This window comes from Mycteria americana, chromosome 3 (assembly GCF_035582795.1).
Source record: "Mycteria americana isolate JAX WOST 10 ecotype Jacksonville Zoo and Gardens chromosome 3, USCA_MyAme_1.0, whole genome shotgun sequence".
Lineage (NCBI taxonomy): Eukaryota > Metazoa > Chordata > Aves > Ciconiiformes > Ciconiidae > Mycteria > Mycteria americana.
The window spans coordinates 18129291-18153204 of NC_134367.1; the positions used below are offsets into that span (position 1 = coordinate 18129291).

The 23914-nt window shown below is 35.7% G+C and overlaps 1 protein-coding gene across 5 annotated transcripts in view; it reads left to right on the plus strand.

Annotated features, from left to right (window-relative positions):
- Nucleotides 1-17073, plus strand: part of KIDINS220 (kinase D interacting substrate 220) — an 85002-nt gene extending 67929 nt beyond the window's left edge. For 2 of the 5 annotated variants that reach the window (XM_075497994.1, XM_075497997.1), the window contains 6 exons: nucleotides 836-946; nucleotides 1830-1886; nucleotides 8461-8607; nucleotides 10395-10493; nucleotides 11673-11921; nucleotides 14671-17073. In XM_075497994.1, coding sequence (XP_075354109.1) covers nucleotides 836-946; nucleotides 1830-1886; nucleotides 8461-8607; nucleotides 10395-10493; nucleotides 11673-11921; nucleotides 14671-15942 — 1935 coding nt within the window. In that variant the 3' untranslated portion in view covers nucleotides 15943-17073. Of the gene's footprint in view, nucleotides 1-835; nucleotides 947-1829; nucleotides 1887-5498; nucleotides 5532-8460; nucleotides 8608-10394; nucleotides 10494-11672; nucleotides 11922-14670 lie in introns of all 5 variants that reach the window. The other 3 variants (XM_075497998.1, XM_075497995.1, XM_075497996.1) reach the window with 3 other exon arrangements.
- Nucleotides 17074-23914: the final 6841 nt, after the last annotated feature.

Sequence of the window (23914 nt, forward strand, 5' to 3'; positions counted from 1 at the left end):
GTTACTTTATTAAAAGCCTGAGTTCTCATTTGGACCCTTTACACTGATGTGCTGATAAGACTTTTGGAAACTTGGATAGTGTTTATTTTCTCGAAATTTGTTAGTAAAAAGGGATAAAAAGGAACCTGGTTATAAAAATAATGATTAGAGTTAACTGATATTTGTGGAGGGGGAAAAAAGTATTTCTATTTTTAAAAAATGTTTCTGATATTTGTTTTATGATAATTAACATTGTCCTTTAAAGTGGTATTTGTATTGAACAACATGCATTGACGTATTTCCAACAAAACAAAGCTCAAATGTTGTCTGCTATAGAAATCTATTCATAGATTTATAAAATCTAGTATTTGCGGAAGTCTTCAGATTGGTTACCACAAATATAGGAAGTTCTAGTGATGCTGTTATGCATCACATTTTTTTCTTTCGGTGCAGTTGTCTTCAGTATTATGAAACATTGTAAGTTTTACTGAGCATCTAATTTTGGGTTTAGCAGGTCTGAGAGAGTGAAATTATCAGAATTATCCTTAAATAATCCTTTTCCCATACTCAGAACAGATGTTAGAGTGTAGCTACCAAAACTACTCCAACTCTGTTCCTCCAGAATACCATGCCAGAGCACCCATTGGTGCTGAGGGATTTTGAAGAACTCACTCCAGAGCTTTTGACTGAATTCTGTTCAATGCAAAAAGTAAAGAAAGCTATTAGTAACTGCTATTTTTCACTTTACTAAACTCAACTAGAGGATGTGTTTTGTTGAAATAAGTTTTATTTTATTATTACATTTTGATTTGTGTAATTGTTTGTCCCTTTTTTGTTACATTTTTTTTTTCCATAGCCATTCTTTGCCCCATATCTTTACATGCCAAGGTATTACCCTGGCAGTTCTCATCTCATCTCACGTCCACCACTAAAAACGAGTTTGTCCAGAGATCAGAACAATGGCCTAGTAAGTATTTTGAAGGATAATTCAAATACTAACCTAGACAATAAATATAGTGAGTAATGAAAATGAAGGTTATTAATGATGATTCACTATTAGACAAGTATAAGCTCTATACTACAAATAGTTTAAGCAAAGGTGTTATTAACATGTAATGTAAAATGTATTTTGTTTTACTTTAGAAATTACTTAGAGAGGAAAACCAATTCTAACATCCAGGTATCAAGATTAGAAGAGTATAACCTGTAATATTGGCAGGAAAATATTTTAATGAAAATGCCAACTGCTTTACAGTAAAGAAATTGATACAGTGTAATACTGTAAGAAAAAGGGTGCTACTTGTGAATTTATATTCAAATTTTATAAGGTAAAATTACATCCTTTAATGTTGTAGAGAAGACTAGAAATTGGAAGGCCAAAGTAAAAAGTTTAAAGGAATGTTTTAAATATTTAAGTAAAACAAAATGCATTTTATCTTAAGTATGCATCAGTTGTAGCTTGGTTTTGTAACTACGTATAATTCAACTTTATTGACCTATTGAAAAGGAAAAATGAGCAGACTTTTCTAGCTTCCTATAGAATAATAAAATTCCTATTTAACAGTATTTATTTTACTGACAGATGGCTGTTCAAACAGAAATAAGAACTGAGAACTAAGGAAAGCTAAAAAAGTAAAAGCCTCACTTGTCAATCAGTTTTATTTCTGGGATATCGATACAATGAGCAAAGCTATTAAAAGGTGGTAAAATCTTTAATCACTTAAGGAAAACAAATGTGTTTCTGTTGAATTATGTATTATTATGAGATCATTCTCATTCACTGTTTGCTTCATATTTTTTGTTTAGCCCTTGATCATTTTACCCAAACCATAATATTTTGTTGTTGTTAGGATGTTATCAAGGAGGATGCTGCTGAGGGGCTTCCTTCACCCACAGACCCCTCAATGGTAAATGAGTAGTCATGTGGTGTGGAAATTTTAGCATCTCATTGCTTTTTCAGCAGTAATGAGTCTGCATTAATCATAACTGCAGTTCACTAACACTGCATCAGTGGCTTTGGTGGGCAAATAGAGTAGTTGAAAACTAATGTAGTTCGTGAATGGATTTAAGAGCTAATATTTCACTTATAAGATGTATTATATTTTTCCCCAGTAGTTTTCCCCTTGCCTTTCTCAGTAGCTATGGTGAGCTTTCAGTAGAAAGAGTGTTGTGGTAGCTAAACAGAGTGAAGAATGACAGCTGGTCGTTTGGTGCTTAGATTTTAGAATGAAGTAACTGTGGTTTTTGTGCTTTAGTCAGCTCTCTCACCTGATCCGTACTTCTTTAGCTGGTGACATAAAGCTATTGCAGTTAACACAGTATAAAGCAATTTCTGATGGAAATTAAAAAAAAAAAAAATGCTGGTCATAAGCTTATTCTTGAGTCAGAATGCTAACATCTACCTTTTCTGTGACTACTTGTTTTATCCTAAGTATTCACACAAAGATGTCTTCTTTATGGGTATCTGTTTTAACTCTAAGTGTGGGAATCGATGGAAAATCATTATTTATTACCAAAGCAAAGAGGTTAATATGATTGTCGTCATTCTCTTAATACTTGCTGCCAATAGCTGTTGGCAACAGTTACGGTTTGATCTCGGTTATTTTTTCTTCTAGTAAATAATTGCAAAAATGTCTTTCCATTGTTGTGCAATGAAGGAAAACCTGCACAAATTCCAGAACTGTATTTAGCTGCACGTAACCTTCACTTGAGCACCCATGTATGAGCAATGCAATGGAAAATGTACCCTAAAGTTCTCTCTTCCAGGTTGTTAGCTACCTTGTGTGAAGGGATGACTTTGGAGTAAGTTTTTCTGGTAGTATATTTTTGGAGATGCTGATGCCTTCCCTGTGTTTGATTCCTTACCTCGGTATCCCATTCTCTTCCCAGTCCTTTGCAGCTTGTCAGTGCAAGGAGAAAAAGTAAGAACTTTTGCAAAAGTAGTAGAATGATGGCTGAAGTATGTGTGTATCTCTGAGTGTGAGAACAGACACAGGACTGGAAAAGTGGGGTTTAGTCTCAGGGCAAAGTAGTGAATGAGCTCCAGCAGCAGACCTGGACCGGGTTGCTCTTCTGCTTGCTGCTCCGAGTGTCTACATTAAGCACACATAGGCTGCAGTTTCAAGCAGCAATTTAAAAGACTCGTGTAAGTTATGTAGTGTATTGGCTGTAGGTAAGAAAATCCAGGAGTTATTACATTAAAAGGAAACTTTGTTTGAAATAACAATAATGGAGGATTTTCTTAGATCTGTTTTTGAGTTTAATTTATACTACTGTGAATCTGTGTAGTACAGATTTTCTAAGATTTAGCAATATTTAACCTACAGTGTAAATCTAAAATTTTGAATTTTTAAAAATCTCTTGGGTAGTTTGCAAGAATGTTGTTAGTCAGGGTATGGTAATTAGAATAGACTAGACTAGACTATTTCAGTTGAAAGGGACCTACAACAATCATCTAGTCCAACTGCCTGAGCTATTCAGGGCTGACCAACTTAAAGCAAGTTGTTAAGGGCCTTGTCCAAATGCCTCTTAAACACTGACAGGCTTGGGGCATCAACCACCTCTCGAGGAAGCCTGTTCAGTGTTTGACCACCCTCTCAGTAAAGAAGAGCCTGACAGGATACGTCATCAGGGTTTCATCTATTCTAAAAACACTTATTTTGTCGACTTTATTGAAATTTGTTTGAAAGGAAACAACATTGTACTTGGTTTAGGTACTGCAATTATCCAGAGGTGATGGGTACAATAATTTCATCCAGCTCTTTAGGTAGCTCTTAATTGATGGGTCATTGCCACTATATAAATGATACAGCTTTTACTTACTAAATGGATTGGTGCATGCAATGAAATAAACCAAAAAACTGTACAAAGTAGTTAATGAACACCAAGATGTGTAACTGGTTTGATGATTGAAAACAAGAGGAGCGTGTAGAATTAGAATCAAAATTGTCTTTCATGCAAATCTGGCAAGGATCCAGAAATGTTGCAATTTTACGTCTGTGTAAAATAGAGAGTAATCATTCTTTTGAATGTTCTATGTCTTACAGGGCAAAAAACCAGTTTCTTCAGGAGTATCAATTTTTTTTACACAGATCATCACTGCTACTCATTGCATGAGTTGGCAGAGTTGTGTTGAGGATGTTACATGATCTAGTTAAGACCCTGCCATTGTTGTAAGTCTGACACTGGAGTTGACTGAGTTCTGAAATTTTAGATGCTAATCATTAGTCTTGTAAAATAAAGTCTTGTAAGTCTAGGTTAGCTTAGTGGAAATCAGAAATATTTTGACAGTAGTCATCCTGTATCAATAGGTTGACTTCTGCGACCTTTTATATTTGAATTCTGTTGCTGATGATGAAACTTGTCTATCTCAGACTAGTTTACTGTTCTTTACTTAATAGATCAAAACATAGATGTCAAACTGGTAAGTTTAGCAATACCATCTATGTAGTTGTATCAACATGAAGGTGCATTGCAAATTTTAGTGTATCAGCTTAAATCACTAGTGAAAATGGGCTTGACATCAGATGTCAACCTTTTCACATCTGTGATGGAGCTAATGTGTTTCTGCTGCCTTTACTATACAAATAGTTATTTCTGACAGGAACTGCAAAAACTTCTAGAGTGCTCTTCTGATGACTTTATCATTGGATTGTAGTGTTACCAATATCTGTTCATAGTATCCCCTATTATGTTGGAAATCAAACTAGCATTTGCAGTGGTTATCTGTCATAAACTTGTGTGCTTTAGTTTGCATTGTTAATTATGACTTGTTAGGATGCAGCTTGTTGCAATATAATTACTTTGTTTAAATAAATTTTTCATACTGCATTGAATATATAATACCTTAAGTGTAGTATGTGTGCTTAGAATGAGAACTAACATGGCCCAGAGCATGTAGTGTAGATAAACATACAATACTCATTTAGAAACTGGAAGTGCTTTTCAAAAGTTTGCACATGAATGAAAGTGTGTGGCATGGGAGTTTTCTTATATGGATTTTCCAGGTGCTTTTGTATAGCATTTTTGTGCTTTGAATATTTGTTCTTAAAAGAAGTACCTTTTCAGTTCTTGGGGGGGGGGGGGGGGGGGGGGGGGGCTAGTTTGCTTTTTTGGGGGGGTGGGGGATGTGTGTGCTTAGATACAAAGTTTCAAAGTTATTTGAGATACACTGGTGGTGTAAAGTGATCTTGACAGGGCAGGAGAATGTTTGGTTAAAAGCAGGATTTTCCATCAGAAGTGTAAAACTTTTATGCAAACAAAATACAGCAAGTGTCGCTTTTTTACAAGTGCAAAACAGAGTAGTCTGCTCATAGGAAAATAGTATTTGTATAGCATGTACTAAATGTATATTCTGAAGGTCTATCTTAAAAGTTTAATCACATTATGAAAATATCCCGTTTCTGTCCTAACACTGATTTCCTCTGTATACTTCAAAGCATGTCATCTGTATGTCCAACCTTTCTGATGTAGCTTTAAGCTCTTGTTTCTTTTCATTCTGTTTTGTCCTTTTCTCAAAGCCGTGTAAGTCTGGGTTAAACAAAAGCAGACAGGTACAGCCACTTTCTGTGAGTTATCATTCACTTATTTCAGAAGCTATCATACTGGCGCTTCATGCTGGGCTGTCTGTAAACTAATGCTCATTACTAGCCTTGAGGTTTGTTTTGACAAGCTGCTTTTAGCTTTTGCATGGCAAATACTTTTTAGACTAATGTTCTCCAAGCATCTCTAAGAAAACCACTAACGCTGAAAAATGTGTCAGTTTAAGTACAGTTTTGATTCTCTTACATGATGACAGTATCCCTAAAGCTTTTACATTATTTATTCTTTGGAGAGTGCTTTTTATAAAGAATGATTTGGATTAATGTGCATCTATTTCAAACAGTTCACACTTTAACAAAAATAGTCTAAATATTTTAGTGCTTTTCTGTATTTTTTTAATACACAGAAAGAAGAGTTTCTAAACTAACTCTTAATGCATGCAGAAAGAATGACTTGTTCTTGATTGTTAAAAAAATATTTTGATCTGAAGGAGAACTGTTAAATTAGAAGTGTTTGAAACTTTTCTTCATTTATTTGTAGATATGTGATAGATAATGTATTTAATAGATTCAGAGAACAAAAGCAATTGCTTATACACATTGCTTAGGGATCATTTATTTTAGTAGTGCCACAATGTAATTTTGGCTATGACGGTTTCTTTGATTTTAATTGATAAGCTTTCTTTCAAAAAATAATTAAGATTTGAATTAACTTAATACCTTTTCTTTATTGATGTATTATCTAACTCATACCAGTAGTAAATAGTGTGTTTATGGGGAAATAATAGATACAACTGGTATTCTGAAGAAAACTTCAAAGTGATTTTTTTAAAGAGGAAAAATAGAGATGTACATAAAAGACGTATATGATAAATAGTTTATGAATGAAGCTTCTTCCTGTCATCTTCATCAGTTTGATGGTTGGCTTATATCCTTAACAATTTAAAGACTTTAGCTGCGCTAAAAATCAGACTAGATTAAGACCTAGATTTCCTCCTTTAGATTCCTAATATAACTAATTAGGTATTGTAGGCACCTAATTAGGGAGACATTGCAGAATCTGAAAAGTAACTGTCTTGTCCTCAGAAGGAATACCAAGCCCCTAACTTAGGTGCCTAGACTGTAGTGGAATTATAATGCTTAATTTTTATGCAATAATTTAGGTAGACTACCTGTCCAGAAAAGGGGGTATATCTTTTGTTTGTTTAGTGTCCAGTTGACATCACATTAAAAAAATATAAATGGTCAAAGTAACAAAGATTAGTGCCCCAGCTCTGTTTTCAGGCAAGTGTGCAAACTGCTAGGCTTAGATTCCCCACAACCTCCTGTAGTGTTCTTGAGTGAAGTTGATACTTTGCCAGTTTTAAGTCCATTTCAAGCATATCTGGCAGAGAACTTCAGGGGAGTTACATGTAATAGCATCTAAACTTTGAAACTCAGAGTAGCTTATGTGGGGAGCTTGCCTACCTCCCCAGAGTAGGATATCTCTGATAACAATAAGTTAGAAATAACTCTGAGGTGAAATGGTAGTAGATAATGGGTTTTTGGATTGCTGCCTTGGAATTAATAGTTAAATAAATTCTTCTTAAATATCCTGGTTTAGATAATTCAGATATGGTTAATGCCATTCTGTGTGATAATCCTTGGTTTTCATAAGCAATATGTTTGGATCTATTAATTTATATTAATTCCGAAAGATTAAATAACTTCAAAGTAATTAAATAAAAATAGAAAAAAGTATTGCGACTATAAAAACAGTCTTCATTGCTGATTTGAGGAAGAGTCAAACTTGATTAACTTAACTCTGGATAGTCAAAATGCACTTTAACATCCCAGGGTTTACGCATGTGATGATGAGCTCTGAAGCTTTAGAAGCTCTTTTGCATCCTCCCAAAATGAGCTTTGTTTGGTGCATGGTCTACAGTGCTGAAACCAAAACTTCACATTCAGAAAAAGGGGAGGGTGCAACCTCCTGCCCAGGAGGAGGGCGTACAAGTATTTCATAGCTGATAGAACTGGTTCTGATTTTGCTTTTAGGAATTTGGAATCAGTAGCGTAACTGTTTAGAGCTTTGCACTTTGCTCCTACTTAATGCACACGTCCCCATCCAGCGAGAACGTGGGGTTTTTTGAGAAGATACTGTCTTACTATACTGACTACCTGCAAATGCATTTGTTTTGGTTTTCCATGCTTTCTTTGAAATTCCCAGAAGCTGGCGACATTAACAGGACAACTTCTATGTTCCAGATCTGAGTTGTGAATATTTCTACCTAAATCTTGCCAAAGTTTGAGAAATATAAAGCATTCTCATAGTATCTTGGAGGGCAGTGGCAGTGCTGCTCTGTGTTTCTGTACTGTGGTACACAGCCCCTTGGCTTATCTTGCATAAATGGAGCTGAAGGAACCTCTGGAAAATGGACAGGTGTTGCTAAAATTACCCAATGAATCCAAGTAATTGAGGAGTTATGTTTTAGGTCATCTTTGTCTGATACTAAACCAGGAGATTTTAAGACAGGAAAATCTAAGTTGTGTCTGCATTATTAAAAAAAAACCAAACCAAAACCAACCAAACCCAAAACCAAACTAACTACTAAAATCAGGGGGAAACTGAGTAATGGTGCATTTGAAATTGATTAACCCTTACTTAATATTTCTGATTTTTATGTTGCTTTTCTTAAATAACATTATTTAAGAGAGTTATCATCTCACACAGGCAGGACCTAAGATGCTGTGTTTTTTCTCATATAAATACCTGTAATAAACATTTCCCAATATATAGATATTCTGATAGTAATTAAAAATGGTTGTGCATTCTTATTCTCATCTCTTAATTTTAAAATGTAGTTGAACACAGCTTGATTTGTGTTAGTGTATAGTGTGAAATCTGGGTGTACTGAGTATTTGAACAAATCTTATGTGCATGTTTTCTCACTTCTTACAGGGAGCAGGAGGAGGGACAGGATCAACTGCAGGAGTATCACATGTGTCTCTGAGCACAATGAGTGTGGAAGCTGTGTGTGAGAAGCTAAAGCAGATAGATGGTCTGGACCAGAGCATGCTACCTCAGTACTCTGCAACTATAAGAAAGGTATCAGCTGAATTTCATTCATGTATTTAGTACCTAAACATGGAGATACACAAGGAAAAGGAATTATTTAGTTGCCTCTTTTCTTGAAAACGTGTATTGAAACATATCAAATGTCAAAGCAACATCCTGACTTCTATGCATGCTAAGTTTGGAGGACATTTTAATATAAGCATATACTTTTCAGAGAAAATGCTGTCTCTCAAAAAGGAGAAACAGACTTAGAAATATAAATGCTGATGAGACTGGTTATTTTGAGAAAAGAAGCAAGAAAAACATTTTTGAAATTGCTATCTGTAGATAAATAGGATTGCAAATGTGTTCTATATCCAGGTAGCAACATCCCTTTTTTTTCGCCCTGAGAAATTGGCACATCTCTTCTGTTGTAAATGAGTGGTGAAGATAGTTCCATTTCTCTCTTATCACATTCCACATCTATTTGCTTCAGAAAAAGGATGCTGTACATTTTCCTGTTACTGCTCTTTTCTGAGACATTAGCACAGAATCATTTGTCTTTATTACTTTATTTCACTGTTCTGTGTACTCCCTTTATAAAGAAAGAAGGGAAAAATATGAAGGTTGCCATTAGTGAATGTTTCTGCTGAGCTCGCTTTGTCCTGGTACCTACCATATCTTAAAAAACATAGGGAGGATGTTGATTCAAGGATTGAGAGACAGGTTTATCATAGGAAGCTTCAGCAACGTTGCTTAAAGCAAGAAGTAGCATGTCAGATTGCAGCGCATTAAGTGTAGCTGCAAAAAATTCCAGTTGCTTCAGTGGCTCTAGAGTGCTAAAAGAATGTGCTCATCAGTTATCTCTAATGAGATTCCTCTTATTTATATTCTTGCATTTCTTACTACAAGTGATATCATGTAAAAAGGAAGAATGAAAATGTCTCAGCCTGGTCTTTTTCCTGGTTTGATTAAGACCATCTGCTGGGATATGGGAACAAAACCACTGAGATTCCTCAGACTGAGCAGAGCTCTCAACTTGGGTCTTCCATTTTGTGGCTACTCTCCTAAGACATGGTTCCTCTCTTACTTTGCTTCCATCCACTTGATACATGGTATAAAGAGAAATACCTCTCATGGTTGTGTAATGAAAACGGTTCTGTATTGAATTTGGTGCTGTTGGAAGTTAAGCACTATATAAACATGCCTAACGTAAGGAATCACCTTCCTGGAATATAGATGGTGTTTAGGCACTTCTGTGTTGATCTCTGAATGATGATGCAAATTAGAAAGAGGTCTAGTCTTCTGTCCCTGGGTATTTCTGATGATGGGAGGAATGCAAGCCTGTATTTATGCAGGGAGGGAACTTGATGGAGGTAGTACTTGATCTTAGATGCCTCAAGCCAGGGGTCAGATGATGCCTGGGACTTAATTGTCTGATTATCTTCAGATGCTTGGGCGTCTGCAGTCCGTTTGTGTTCTGAGTCTGAGAAATCTCGGCAGATGAATGCGGTTTATTGTCTGTGAAATTTTCAGCCACTGATGTGTTGTTCCCTTGTGTCTGTTTATAAATACAGTCATATTGCCTTTCATATACACATTTTTGGTGGGTTTAATATTTTCATTTTTTTCATGACACATAGGTTCTTGTCCATCAGCAATCATCAATAAATAACCTTTTATAAAAACACGCGTTTATTATATAGGATTGGACTTAAGAGTGATGTTGGGGAATTTCACTAGCAGGCCCCATCAACTTTAATTACCTTTTTAGTCTGTTACTGCCACGCTGTAAGTCTTGTATTGGTAATTTACATTATTTAGTTTTATTGCTTTAGGCAAATATAAATGGCCGTGTCTTGGCTCAGTGCAACATTGATGAACTGAAAAAAGAAATGAATATGAATTTTGGTGACTGGCACCTGTTCAGGAGCATGGTAAGACTTTCTCTTCAGTATTCAGGTCATCATAAATTAGTCTTTTTCATTATGAACCTTATCAGTTTTTTCTTTCCTGTTGCTTTCTTGTTATCATCTTTAAGATGATAAGTATTGTCTTAAAACATGCGTGCATTTATTATTTTGTTACTTTGTCTTTTTGTCTTGAGCACTTTAATGAAGAACTGGTTGCCTATGGATTTGCATCTTAATTGATTGTGAACTCTGAAGTTTTGCCTCCTCTTTTTGTAAGATCTGTTTTTCCTTTATGGGTTCCCTTTTCCCTTTTTAAATTTGCCTATTTTAATGAAATTGTCAGAACTTAATTCTCTTTGAAACCTCTGTCCTTCTGTTAAAAGTTAGTCAGGGAGTTCAAAGTGTATTAGTGTGAGGAAGTGGACAGCCAGGCTGTTAGAGATGCGTGGCACACAATTGCATAAGCATAACTTTTAAGGAAACTTAAGCTAAAAATCAAGCCAATGAGATAAATGTACAATATTCAATTAACACATACTTGTATAATGTGACAATGCTGCATTGCATGCTACTGTTGAAACATATATATAGATATCTAATTTCCCCCATTTGCCTCCTCCTGGTTTGAGAGTAAATGACAGTTTTGCAGTGAGGGTTATGCATTACAGAGAACTGTGTTTTCTCTTAAGTATTTTTAGTACGTTGCCACTTTTCTTTCTGAAAATAACAGTAAGTCTCTCAACTGCTAAATTAGTCTTGAAAACACTGAGAATTACAAAATGAGATTTATTGTTAGATTCAGGTTGATTAAGCTATAAAACGGAAGCGTTTGGGTTTGCTTCTAAATTTGTAATTTATCACTTACCTAGTTCAAGAAGAATTTAAGTGTTTTATGGCATATGAGTTCTTTTAAGGGTCTGAGCAGTAATAAGAATAATTTGTAAATACAAAAAATTCTTAAATATTAAAATGTGATTTGCAGTAAAGACAATGAATGCACTAGATCTGTGAACAGATTTTTCTTCATACTTTTCCACGATCACAACCACATATGCAAGTACACTTTTACAGTTGCTAATTCCTTGCTTCAGTTGCTACAGTTGCTAATTCCTGCTTATTTTTAATAGAATTCTTCTTTAAGAATTTTGAGAACCTCTTCTATTTATATAATTACATTTATACTGTCTCTTTTTGTGTGTTAAGATACTTGAAATGAGAAATTCAGAAAATCAAGCTGTTCAGGAAGATCCTCGTGGAACAACTGAGCATGTTACTGCTGCGATTCCTCATAGTGAACTTAATCGTCGTCCTGGGCATAACACTGAGTTGCCTCACACTGAGCTTACAGGTCTTTCTGGTCAAGCTCCCTACACACTTAACTTCAGCTTTGAAGAACTCAACACAATTGGTCTTGATGAAGCTCCTCCACGCCATAGTAACTTAAGTTGGCAGGTATTTAATAGAGAAATGTATTTTGCTTGCTTACCTGTATGGTGAAGTGTTTTTTCCAGTCTTGGATACACATAGGTCAAGAAATAAGTCTACTGTGACAGTTCCGGTACTTTCAGTTCTCAGTCTTGGCAAAGACCAGTTTTGCAGAGACGTAAACTCTAGGCACGCTCTCTGAGTCCAAGTCTTTAGTCTTTACCATCTGAAGACTATTTATCTGTTCCAGTAATCATTCTTCAAGAGAAAAAAATCAAAGCTATCATGCTTTTCTCATCTAGCTTAGGGCAGCATCCTGCAAGATTTCTGTTTATCATAGTATTCGGACTTTGTGTATGAAATATTTTAGCTATGTGCTAGGCAGATGTTATGCTATTCAAAGGATTACAGATACATTTATTAGTTGGGGTTTTTTTAAACAGACAACTACAGAGCCTTGTCCTGACAATGCATAATCTATGAATAGGCTCCAGAGCTGACATCCTTCTCTAACTATGGTTTCTGCCATAGCGTATGGTCAATTTTCCTCTGTATCTTACGAAATCACCCAAAGTGTGTGATTTTCTTTTGTCCTTTTTAAGAAATAAGACAAATCAGTTGGTATCTAAATAGTGATTAGAATTAAAAAACAAAACAAAACCCCAAACCCAAACATTTAGCAGCTTTTTCATCTCTGGAAGTCTAAATTAGAAAATCTTGAAGGTGCATCAAAACAGGAAGACACCCCAAATTACTAGCTATAGATGATATTTTTAATATTCAAAGTTGTCACAGAAAAGAGGTTTGGGATACATATCCCAGAGATAGATTTCTATCCCAGATACTTCTGTGTGTGCTTGTGCACTTGTGTGTGTTTGTAGGATCCTGATTACCCTTACTGCCTATTTCCAGCAACGGAATATCAGCGTATGTTTTTCCAAACCAAAGTGGTATGCCTCACAGTTGTTACATTGTTTTTGTGTCAAAAGCACAGAAAGACATACAAGAAAATCTTTTTTAAAAAACTCTTTAGAATGCAAGTTTAAATAAATAGTGCTTCTGATGCCCATATAGTTATCTGAAGTTGAATCAAAAGAATGAGAAAAGTAGTTTGTCTTAAGAAAACATTAGAATTTTCCTGTTGGAATTTTTAAAGTTGATACTGATTAAAAAAGAATATTGCTGCTTCTCTGTCAAAAGAAGGAGTATTACTGGAAACGCACAACAAAATCAAATATTTCTCTTTTTGGTAAGGAACCATAGCTGCTGTGATTGTGGATAAATAGTGAATATGCATTCTGAGATTCTTGCATTTTGCTTTAGGAATTGCTTAGGAGTCGTGGCAGATAGAAGTCATTTAAACACCATTTTCCTTTAGATAATCATGTTTAGCTGTTCCTCAATATTCTAGTGTATATACAACATTATTGATCTTATGAAAAGCTGTCAGTAACCCTTGTTTAGTAATGTAGAGGGAATAATGGAATGGTAACCTGGAGATCTCGTGTATGTTGCTTGCTGGGGGGATTATGAGCATCTTCTCAGAAGGAAAGAAACATGTTGGTTTGCATTGCATTCCAGTACAGAACAAGAAAAAGGAAAAGATGATGAACAGAAACAAGAAAGATAAGAAGGATGCATTTAAGAACAGGAAAAAGGTGGGGGGAAGGAGAAAAGAAAAACAGAGGGTGAGAAAGAGAAGGGTGGACCAAGAGGGTATATCTATATGATTAAGCAATTCTGTTCTAAATCTTGAATTCATTCACAGTGTTTGAATCCACACATTAATTTTCCTGTTCATGTTTAGCTTGTTAAAATTACCCAAGCCCTTTTAGTTTTTTTTTAATAGTGTTTCTAGCAGAAGGTAGGTTTTTGAAACATGGTTCCTTTTCAGTGTTGCCCCAAATAAGACAGAATACCTCAACAGTCTTTCAAAATCTCCTCTCTTGTGCACTGCGAAGTTGAGTAGGTTTCCTAAAGTACTTACTGCTTAAGTCAATGCCTCAGCTCCAATGCACCAGCCACTGTATGTCTTTTACTTGGTGGTAGTGAGCAGCCCATTTATATGCATGACACAAAGCCATATGTTCAGCCACAATCCACTCCTTTACTTTGTTCATCTCTGTGCTAGATCTTGGTTCTAGCATTTAATAGATGGCCTAGCATCCTATGCCTATGGACTTCTCTGTATGCACACTAAAAGAGAGCAGAGGTGGGGACAAAGAGGAATATGTCCAAGAACTGATTTTTCTGAAATCAGTTATATGCATTGGAATTTTGTCAGGATATATTGAAGTATGTAGCATGGGGGTCTTTTAAATTGTTTTTGAGAGATGTTCAGCATTTAGGTGAACTCTTGCTGTCTTTCTAATATAAAATGCTAATTTTGTAAATGTACAAAAATGTATTAGAAAAGCCCATCTTGATATAAAATTCAATTGTTATAATTATATTCTCAAAAGAGTTAGCCTTAAATGTACTGGATAAAATGCTTGTTTTGTGGAAATCTTCCATTATGGGGACCAACAATAAGAATACTTTGCAGTGTATGTGTGTGTAGTGAATGTGTATGTGATTGCTTATATATGATTACAGTAAGCATATTTTAATTATAGCATTGACAATTTCTCTTGCATAATCTGTTCACATCAACAAAAAATCATTTAAGCACATACTTTATGCTTTGAGTTACTTAATTTAAAAAGATCAGTAAAAGTAAAAATAAATAGTTCATTTAACTGTTATCTCTCTTTTCTTTCTCTTTTTTTTTTTCCAGTCACAAACCCGTAGAACTCCAAGTCTTTCAAGTCTTAACTCTCAAGATTCTAGTATTGAAATATCAAAGCTTACTGATAAGGTACAGGCAGAATACAGAGATGCATACAGAGAGTATATTGCTCAAATGTCACAGTTAGAAGGAGGCGCCAATTCTACTACAGTAAGTGGTAGGTCCTCCCCTCATAGCTCAAGTGCTTTCTATATGGGGCAGAGTACATCAGGGGGTTCCTTGCATTCCAGTGCAGAACAGGAAAAAGGGAAAGATGGTGAACAGAAACAAGATGATGGAAGAAAGTCCTTCTTGCTGAAGAGGAATGATGTTGTTGATTACAGTACTTCAGGTGTTTCTACTAATGATGCATCTCCTTTGGATCCTATTACTGAAGAAGATGAAAAGTCTGATCAGTCTGGTTCCAAGCTTCTCCCAGGAAAGAAGTCTTCAGAAAGAACAAGTATTTTCCAGGCTGCAGATTTAAAGCTTAAGGGAGTTACTCTCCGGTATCAGAAACTTCCTAGTGATGAAGATGAGTCAGGAACTGAGGAATCAGATAATACTCCACTTCTTAAAGAAGGTAAAGATAAGAAAACAGATGGCAAAGTAGAGAAGCAGCCCAAATCTCCAGAACATGGATCTGAACCTATTAGAACCTTCATCAAAGCAAAGGAGTATTTGACAGATGCCCTTTTGGATAAAAAAGATTCATCTGACTCTGGTGTAAGATCCAACGAAAGTTCTCCAAATCATTCCCTCCATAATGAAGGAGCAGATGATTCACAGCTTGAAAAGGCAAATCTCATTGAGCTTGAAGATGACAGTCACAGTGGAAAGAGAGGAATTCCACACAGCCTTAGTGGCCTTCAAGATCCAGCTGTGGTTCGCATGTCTATTTGCTCAGAAGATAAGAAAAGCCCTTCTGAAAGCAGCTTGATAGCAAGTAGCCCAGAAGAGAACTGGCCAGCTTGCCAGAAAGTCTATAATTTAAATAGAACCCCTAGTACAGTAACCTTAAATAATAACAGTGCTCCAAACAATCGGGCTAATCAAAATTTTGAAGAAATACAAGGTATCAGAGATTCACCTCAAATTATCCTGCACCCTGGCTCAGGTTCCAATTCAACCGCAGTTCAGAATGAGAACCTGAAGAGTGTTGCTCACAAGCGGAGCCAGCGTGCAAGTTATACCAGGCTTTCAAAAGATTCATCAGAGCTCCACACTGTTACAGCCTCAGAAGGGGCTGGTTTTGGAGAAGAGAGAGAGAGTATCCTGTAAAAAGCAGACAGGTTAAAACAGAGTATGCCCATGAATTGTAGCTTGCTTGGAATTCTTTGTCAGTGTGTGGTTACATTAAGCTCTGTAGTTTAAGCTTTCAGTATTGTAAGAGAAGGTCTAGATTCTTTTCAGTCGTTTTCTTGGAGAGAAGTACTAATTTTTACAAGAAGTAGATTACTTCAGACCTTCCCCACATATAAAAGCAGTACTTGTCAGCATGGAAAACCAGTTCTTTGTTAAGACACTGTGCAAAGGTTTGGTCGGGGCAGATGTTACAGAAGTAAGTATGGTTTAATTATTAAAATTATGATGTGATTTTACTTTTCTGTTGGGATATGTATTACTTATCCCTTCTAAACATTCCAGTTAAGTCTGCATACTTGCAAGTAAAGTGAAGACTGTGCATCTTTGCCATTTGATGTAAGAGATGCACAGAAGATTAAATATCACAACTGGTGACGCCCTTATCAAACTTTGCATTAATTAGTGGATTAATGTGTGTAACGTATATTACATATGTTGAAATTTGAGTGTTAAGATACCTGTTTGGCTATATGTACTCTTTTACTCTCTGTATGTTCAGTAATTGCTGTTGACTTTGTGAACTTTGGGTAGAGTGGTGATAAGATTTGTAAGGAATATTGTCTTGATGTGTCATTGGAATTAGCAGTTATTTATAAGGTAATACCTTATCATTGATTTAATGGATCCATTATTTATTATAGGTACATAATTTTACAGTCACTGGTCTAAACAGATGCAACCACCTGAGCTACATTAAAATATTGTAAGGATAAAGTATGAATGTGATGTCTGAACTTATGGAGTATCTGTTGCTGTGTGTGATCTTTCCTTGGTACAGTGTTTATCATTTGGTTATGAAAAGAAAAATAAGCAGTTTGCCTTTTTAAAAATAATGCATACTTTTTGGAATCTCGTCAGAGCTGTATGCCACCTTCTTTATTTCTGAAGTACAGTGTTTGAAGATTTTTATGTCATCTAAGTAATGTACCTGAATGTTGTTGTAGCAAATACTTGTACTGTCCAGTGAAATCTGCATGGTTTTGAGGAATAATTGTTCAAACTAGACTCTGGTAGTACAAAGAGAATAAAAAATAAATTGGCATGTTGGGTTTGTGTCCAAATTTCTATTTATTGCGGTATTTTGTTTCTTCACTTGATAAAAATGTTACATCCATGTTGTTTTGGTTAAAGTACTTCACAGATTTAATTAAAAAGAATGCATTAAAACAATATTGTTATTAATACAATACTAAATAAGCATCAAGTATAAAAATGCATTTGATAAATGGACTTGCCAAAGCAGACGTTTCTAAAGGAAGTGCTGTGAGCTGCAGAGATGTGGCCACCTCCCGCTAGTCCAAAGCAGTAATCCTGCTGTTTGTGGCATTTAACATGTGCTGGTAGTTCTGCACAGCTTCGTTTCTGTCCTAGTGCATCTCCAACCAGATGCCTCCAGCAGGACCATGTGGTCGTGGCCTTTGTTATCCAAATCAAGAGGATGCTTTTCTATGCCAGAGTCAACAGAGAAAAACTGGCTTTATCTAGGCTCTTCATTTTTTCATTCTATGGATGTCTCGTACTTACAGGACTGGAGACGTGATGTGTACGTTTTTGGATTCTGTTAAATTGGTGCGTTATTTGATTGAATTAAAATTTACTCATCAGAGTGTTACAGAAGTCCTGGAAACTTGTGTGCACATATCTTTATCTATTAGAAATATTATTAGTTTAACCAAAAAGCCTCCCAAAGCAAAATAAGAAGCCCCCAAAGCCTGTGTACTTTCATGATATTTTGTCGAATCTTTGGGAACAGTTTTTTGCTTTAGGTTCTTCTTATTAAAAAAAATAACAAACAGGTACATCACTCTGCTTTCTGAAATTTTGGGGATGTAAAAGCTTTTTACAGAAAGATACTTACAAGCGTTGTTTTGTAAGAGAGGACAAGAAGTGTAGCCGCCTTCTTTTAGACGTATTCACAGTATTGATGAAAGATACCAAATATTTCAAATCATTTTGTCTGTTAAAGTCCTCAAATAATCAAAATGGATTAAATTTAAATTTTCGTATGGTTTTGAGATCTTTTTCTTCATGAAAGTTTTATCCCTCAAGTCTTCATAAGATAGCAAAACTGGGATGAAATAGGTAGTTGAGTGGAAAACTTTTGAGTGTTTCTATCTTGTATTCATTAATACCAGTGTAATTGCTTGCCATCACTAATAAACAATAGTTACAAGCAAAGTGTCTGTGTAAGATTGTACAGGGCTTAACGTAATACTCTGGGTATGTAGATCCATGCCCTGCATGGGATGTGGGTACCTAAAATGATTTCGGTTCCAAACAGTGGTTCAGTCCTGCTTCCTTTAACTGCATTATATAGTAATGCATGCTGTAGTTTATGTAATCAGATGTGTTCATGGGCTTGTTATTCAGTGCCTTCCTAGCGAAGTTCCTAGAATCAGCAAAATATGAGTGCTTCATAGCCGATTCAAGGACAGCATGCTACAAAAGCTGTTTGTTAATAGGACAGTAAATATAACTGACACTTAGAATCTACTTGCATAAAAATAACTAGACGGAGTACATTTTTCTTCTGCATTGAAGCATCTTTTCAATTTTTTTATACAGGTATTCATAAGCAAACAGAAGAAAGTGTAGTACTCTGATAAAGGGAGAGGAAAAGAGAGAGAAGAGAGAAGTGGCGTACTTAATACAGCATAGTAGTAAGAAATATCTTTTAGTACATAATAGATATATACATTAGTTACAGTACATGTTTAACAAATTTTTCACATGTAGAATATGAAAGAATAGCATTTTCAAGAATTAAAAATACACTGCAGTTTCATAGCTGAAACCTGTTTTTTCTCTGCCACAGTTGCTATGGTTACTAGCTTGCTTAGTTTGTTGCACAATTCTTGGAGTTAAGAAACCATAAACAATTTCCAGTGTTGAAATATTAAATGTTAGCTCTGTGATTTGTGGGAATCATGGAACCCAAGAGTTCCATGGAGAATGGAAATGAATGAAGAGTATAAAACAATAAGACAACTACAAACTTATTTTTGGTACTCGCCACTTTCCAGAACTTTCGTAATGATAGTTTATGTATCCACTCTAATTTTGGATGACTGAACACTACAGGAACTTGAAACCATGACTTCTTTGCTTAACTGAATCTGAAGAGCACAGTTTGGCTTGTCCTCTTGTTCTGATGCCTGGATATATTTGCATGGTAGGGTGAAAATAAATCATTTTTGAAAGGAAAAATTGGATGCAAGTAACATTCCGGGATTTATGTGAGACTCTTACGGCTGTTTGCCAGCTTTTTCCAGGGTTGCGGTTTATGAGGAAGGGGGAGAGGGAAATTCTTACATCCCACTTGTAAAACTTGCAGCAAAATAATGATCTAGTAAAATTCTTGGAGATTCTGGAAAAAGGTTTCTATTTTGTGCCTGTCCTGGTCAGTCTGGGATATCTGATCACCCTGTATGACTTTGCCCATCCAGCAGAATATATATGTGGTGTTGGTAAGTTTTCAGTCCTTAGCTTTCTTAAGTTTTCTTTTCAAATACTGTTAATTTTTTTGTTTCTTCTCTTATTTTTTCTTTATATAATCTTTGGGAAACTTTCCTGGGACACACTTAGCATGGGTTTATACAGTATGCTGAAAATAGGTTGTTTCTTTTGTGGCCTGGGGCTCAGCTGTTCACTTCTATCCACAGAATCCTCGAAGCCTGTTTTTTACCTTTGCAGCTCTTGTGGGAAGCTTTCTGGACCTCACAGTAAGAATATGGGAAGTTCTTTGTACAGCCACAAGACACACAGGCAGAGGATCCCAATAGCATCTGTTATCCATAGTCCAGCATGTTGCACCCTGTGGCCTTGATGCTAGATAGCTTTATCATCTGTGACAGGTTTATTTAAGTTTCTAAATACACTACTAAGAAATTGCCAAAGAAAATAATACCTAGATATTTGAGGTCTCTTAACTGAAAGCCACAGTTGTGGTAAAATGGAAGTGTTAATACCTGGTAGTGAATTTTCAGACAGGTGAGAGAAATACAATGCGCTAATTAGTGTAAGATAAAGCCTGCTGTTAGGATTTTGGTCTTTTCTGTGCCAAATAATGGCTGTAGTGGGGAGAACTTGGAGCAAAATTCAAATTCTAGTTAAGCAGAGAAGACTGGAAAGACTGTGCTAACCTTACACACTGTTTTATGTTAGCCCTGTGCATTACATTTTCTAGATTTCGGTTATCTTTATTAAGGTCCATTTCATCAGTATAAAGGAGGGGTGGGGATAATTTTACTTAGAATCTTTCTCCATGGGAATACAGAACAGTTTAATGAGTTTGACATGTTCTCACAGGTTTCTGAATTTCAACAAAAAGGAGAAAAAAATAGGGAACTGCGTGCTCAAAAATTTTAATAATATAAAGTATAAATAACATCAGACCATGTTTCCAACAGAACTAGAACTTTCTGAAGACTAATTGGCACATGGAGACCTATCAAACAGTGTTAAAGAGATTATTTTAGCTATTTAACATCCAGATAACTTTTTCATTATCGTGCAAGCTGAGCATGCAGTATGTTCTGCCCTTTCATTAACAAATGGAAGCAGGTTATAGAAGTCAAAATGCAATTTAAAGCTGATGAAAAGCTAATTTTTTTTTTGGCTGTAGTGTGTTTCTTGTTTTATTTCATTGATCTTATGCTTAGGTAGCTTATGATTGCTTTGTTAAAGTCTTCACATGGAATTCTCTAATAGAGGCATGTGTTCATTGCAGCTTAGCACAGCTTCTGGCACTATAATGATTCAGTTCTTTTGTGGTAAAGCATAAGACTAATGATAGAGGAGGTTTTCTTCTTTTATCAAGCTTTGAGTCTAACATTTGTATTTTCATTTGCAGGTCTGACTCCAGGGATGCACTTAGTACTTTAGTTAAGTTTTGTTTTAGAAATTTATGCCCCATCTTCCAGAAAGACTCAGAGCTACAGGTTTTTCAGCAATGTTTTCTCAGTCATAAGTGATTGTAGTTCCTTAATAAGACTGATACTCGCAACACCAAACGTTTGGGCCTTAAAAAGCATTAAAATTTATTCTTTTTTCCCCAAAGCATGTTTTGATATGATAGTGACACTGGATAAACTTCTAAAAGAAGTGCTGTTGGCTGATTTCCTTCTCTTAGTTTATCATATCTTAGGGTCACCTTCTTCTGAAGTGGAAGAAAAAAACCCCTTGGAATATTTTAGAAGAACGTGGTCTTTTGGAGGGAAAAACAATAGGTGAGAGGTGGTGTGAGGTTTTGTGTAACAAAAGATTGTATTTGAGAGTTAGTGTATATTTCTTTTAAAGATGGGATTCTAGCAATAGAGCATACTTTTTGTTATGTTAATTCTTAGTGTTGCCGTTACGTAGTACAATGTACAGGGTTCTTTCATGTTTCAAGTCTCCTTTCTGAGTACTGATATCACATATCTCTGTTGCTTCTTACAGAAGTAACCTGGATTGGAGAATTATCTTTTCAAGTAAACCAAACAGTGTTTGTATATTGTTACTTGAGTACAACGTGTTTATTGTTTATGAATGAGAAGGGAAGGAGAGGAATAATAGCGGTCCATTATAAGATTTTACTTGTGTCCAGGATTTCTCATGATAGAAAACAAAAGAACAAAGTTTGAATGGTTTGTATGTGTCCCTGGAACCTAGAAATAAAAACACAGGCATAAAATATTGACTGTGGGGAACAGTAAAACTGAAATGGAAATTCTGTGATGCCTTACTGCCTTTCCTCACTAATTAAACTACAGGGAAGCAATCAGCAGAGATTTAACTTTTTTGTTTTTTAATATTTCTGTCTTCTGAAATAATGTAATGGTTTGTGCTTGGCTAAAGGCAGTACATATTCTTGAACTGTTTACATATCCCGGCACCTTCAAATCTTTCTGAATTTGTCATAGTACTTTTGAGAGGCAGTAAAATTTTACTGGCCTCATTTTGGACACCAGACAAATCCTTTCCCACGTCATCAATGGTAGAATACAGAGTTATACGTATTTTCTAGGAGAGTCAAGAATTGAGTCCTGAGCTTTCATCTGTCAGTCAAATTGGACTTTTATTGATATAATTTATTTTATGTTCATTTAAACCATGAGAAGTCCTGAAATCTAAAGTGAAGATTACTAGTAAGTTAACTTTCTGTCATCACTCAGCATTTTTTCCATCCTCTTGATGTTTCCTCTTTGACTGTAAATATTGCAGCCTGTTTGTGGTCCTTTTCCTTTTTGGCAAAAAGTCAAGATTCTAACTTAGAATGTCTTTGGCATACCAGTCATTTGGGACTACGTAAATTTGCTTTCTCTTGTTCCTACTGGACATGCTTATGTCCTGTCTTGCCCCCACTTACCATGTTCAGTGCGTGAGTACATTGTGTAGAACACTTGGAACTGTCTCAGTTCTGCCTCACTTACCTGACTGGTAGTTGGGGCTTTGGTTGCTGACAGTGTAACTTACCTTCTCTTCAACTTCTTCATCATAACCTCAGAACTGCTGTATGCTGCAATTTTTCCCACTTCAGCAATGGCAGAAAATCCTGTTCTACTGTGGTGGTGGTGGTGTTTTTTGCTTGGATGGGGTTTTTTTTGTTGTTTGGGTTTTTTTTACCCTAGGAAGGTTTTACAACCTAGGTAGGGTCTAGGCTCTACAATCAATTTTTTCCTTACTTCTCTCCATCCTCTTCCTCATGTCCTGGGAAATTCACAGGATATACATATCCACAGTCCACAAAACTGGTTTTAAAATATATTTTATCTGACATCTTTGTCGTGGACAGTAATGGACACATCAAAAAAAGTGCACTAGTTTATATCTGCCAATGGAAAGAACCTTCAAACTTTATGAAGTGGGGGAAAAATCTGCTTCTTGGTTTCCTTACAGCTATTCCTGATAAATAATCAGGCAATTCTTGCTCATAAGATAAGCACAGTTGTCAGCTCATCTGCTTTGTAAGTAGTCTGTTAAGATTCTAGAAGAACTTAAGGGCTGCACTCAAGAAGGGTTAATGTTCCTCATGGACCTCTGTAAGTTATGCTCGATGCTGCAGGTCTGAATGGCACTGCACATAATGTAATGTATAGGACTTTTAGCTCTTGCTTTGAAGTAATCTGAAGAAAGACAAACTTTGAAAACTTATGTTCATGAGTGTTGATCCAGTATGCCAGGATTTATGCGGTTCTACATTTGTTTAAAGACTCAAGAGCCAACCTTTGGTGTTCAGGTATTTTTACTCTGAAAGATAAAAAGAAATCTTGATTTGTTCATTTTCTATAAAAAACAAATCCTCAAACCATAAGCTTATTTAACTTCAGGACATATTTACACCTTTGGAATATAAAGGAGGGTTTAGAGATTTTGTTGTTCCTGGATGCCTTCTGGTCTTAATTTTCAACATCATCTTTTCAGTAGCTCCTTTCAAGGTGTGGCAAGGAACCATGAATAATTTCCTCTGTCTTCACCATCTGTGCTACCTTCTGCCTCTCTTCCATCTGATGACAGACTAGCTCAGCTTCATCAGATCTTTTTATATGCTAATATGAACCAGAGTCTTTAATTTTGTAGTCCATGGATACAGTGTTCAATAATTATCTTTTTTTTGGTCCCATAGTCTTCACATCAACTTTCAGGGCTCTCTGTACAGTAATTTCTTTAAGCACCTGGTAGGTTCTTTGCAATACTGGGACCCATAGAACTCATTTTTCTGCATTTGCAGTACCCACTTTACTACCAAGCAGAAAGTACAATGGTGATTCATCCTACATTTGCAAGAGAAGGCATTTATGCTTAAAATTCAAATTCAGGAAAGTAGTCCCACTTCTGTTATTTTTCAGTATATGAAGGGGACTGTTATTTTATTCTTGTCCTTGAAAATATTTGGACTTTCAGAAAA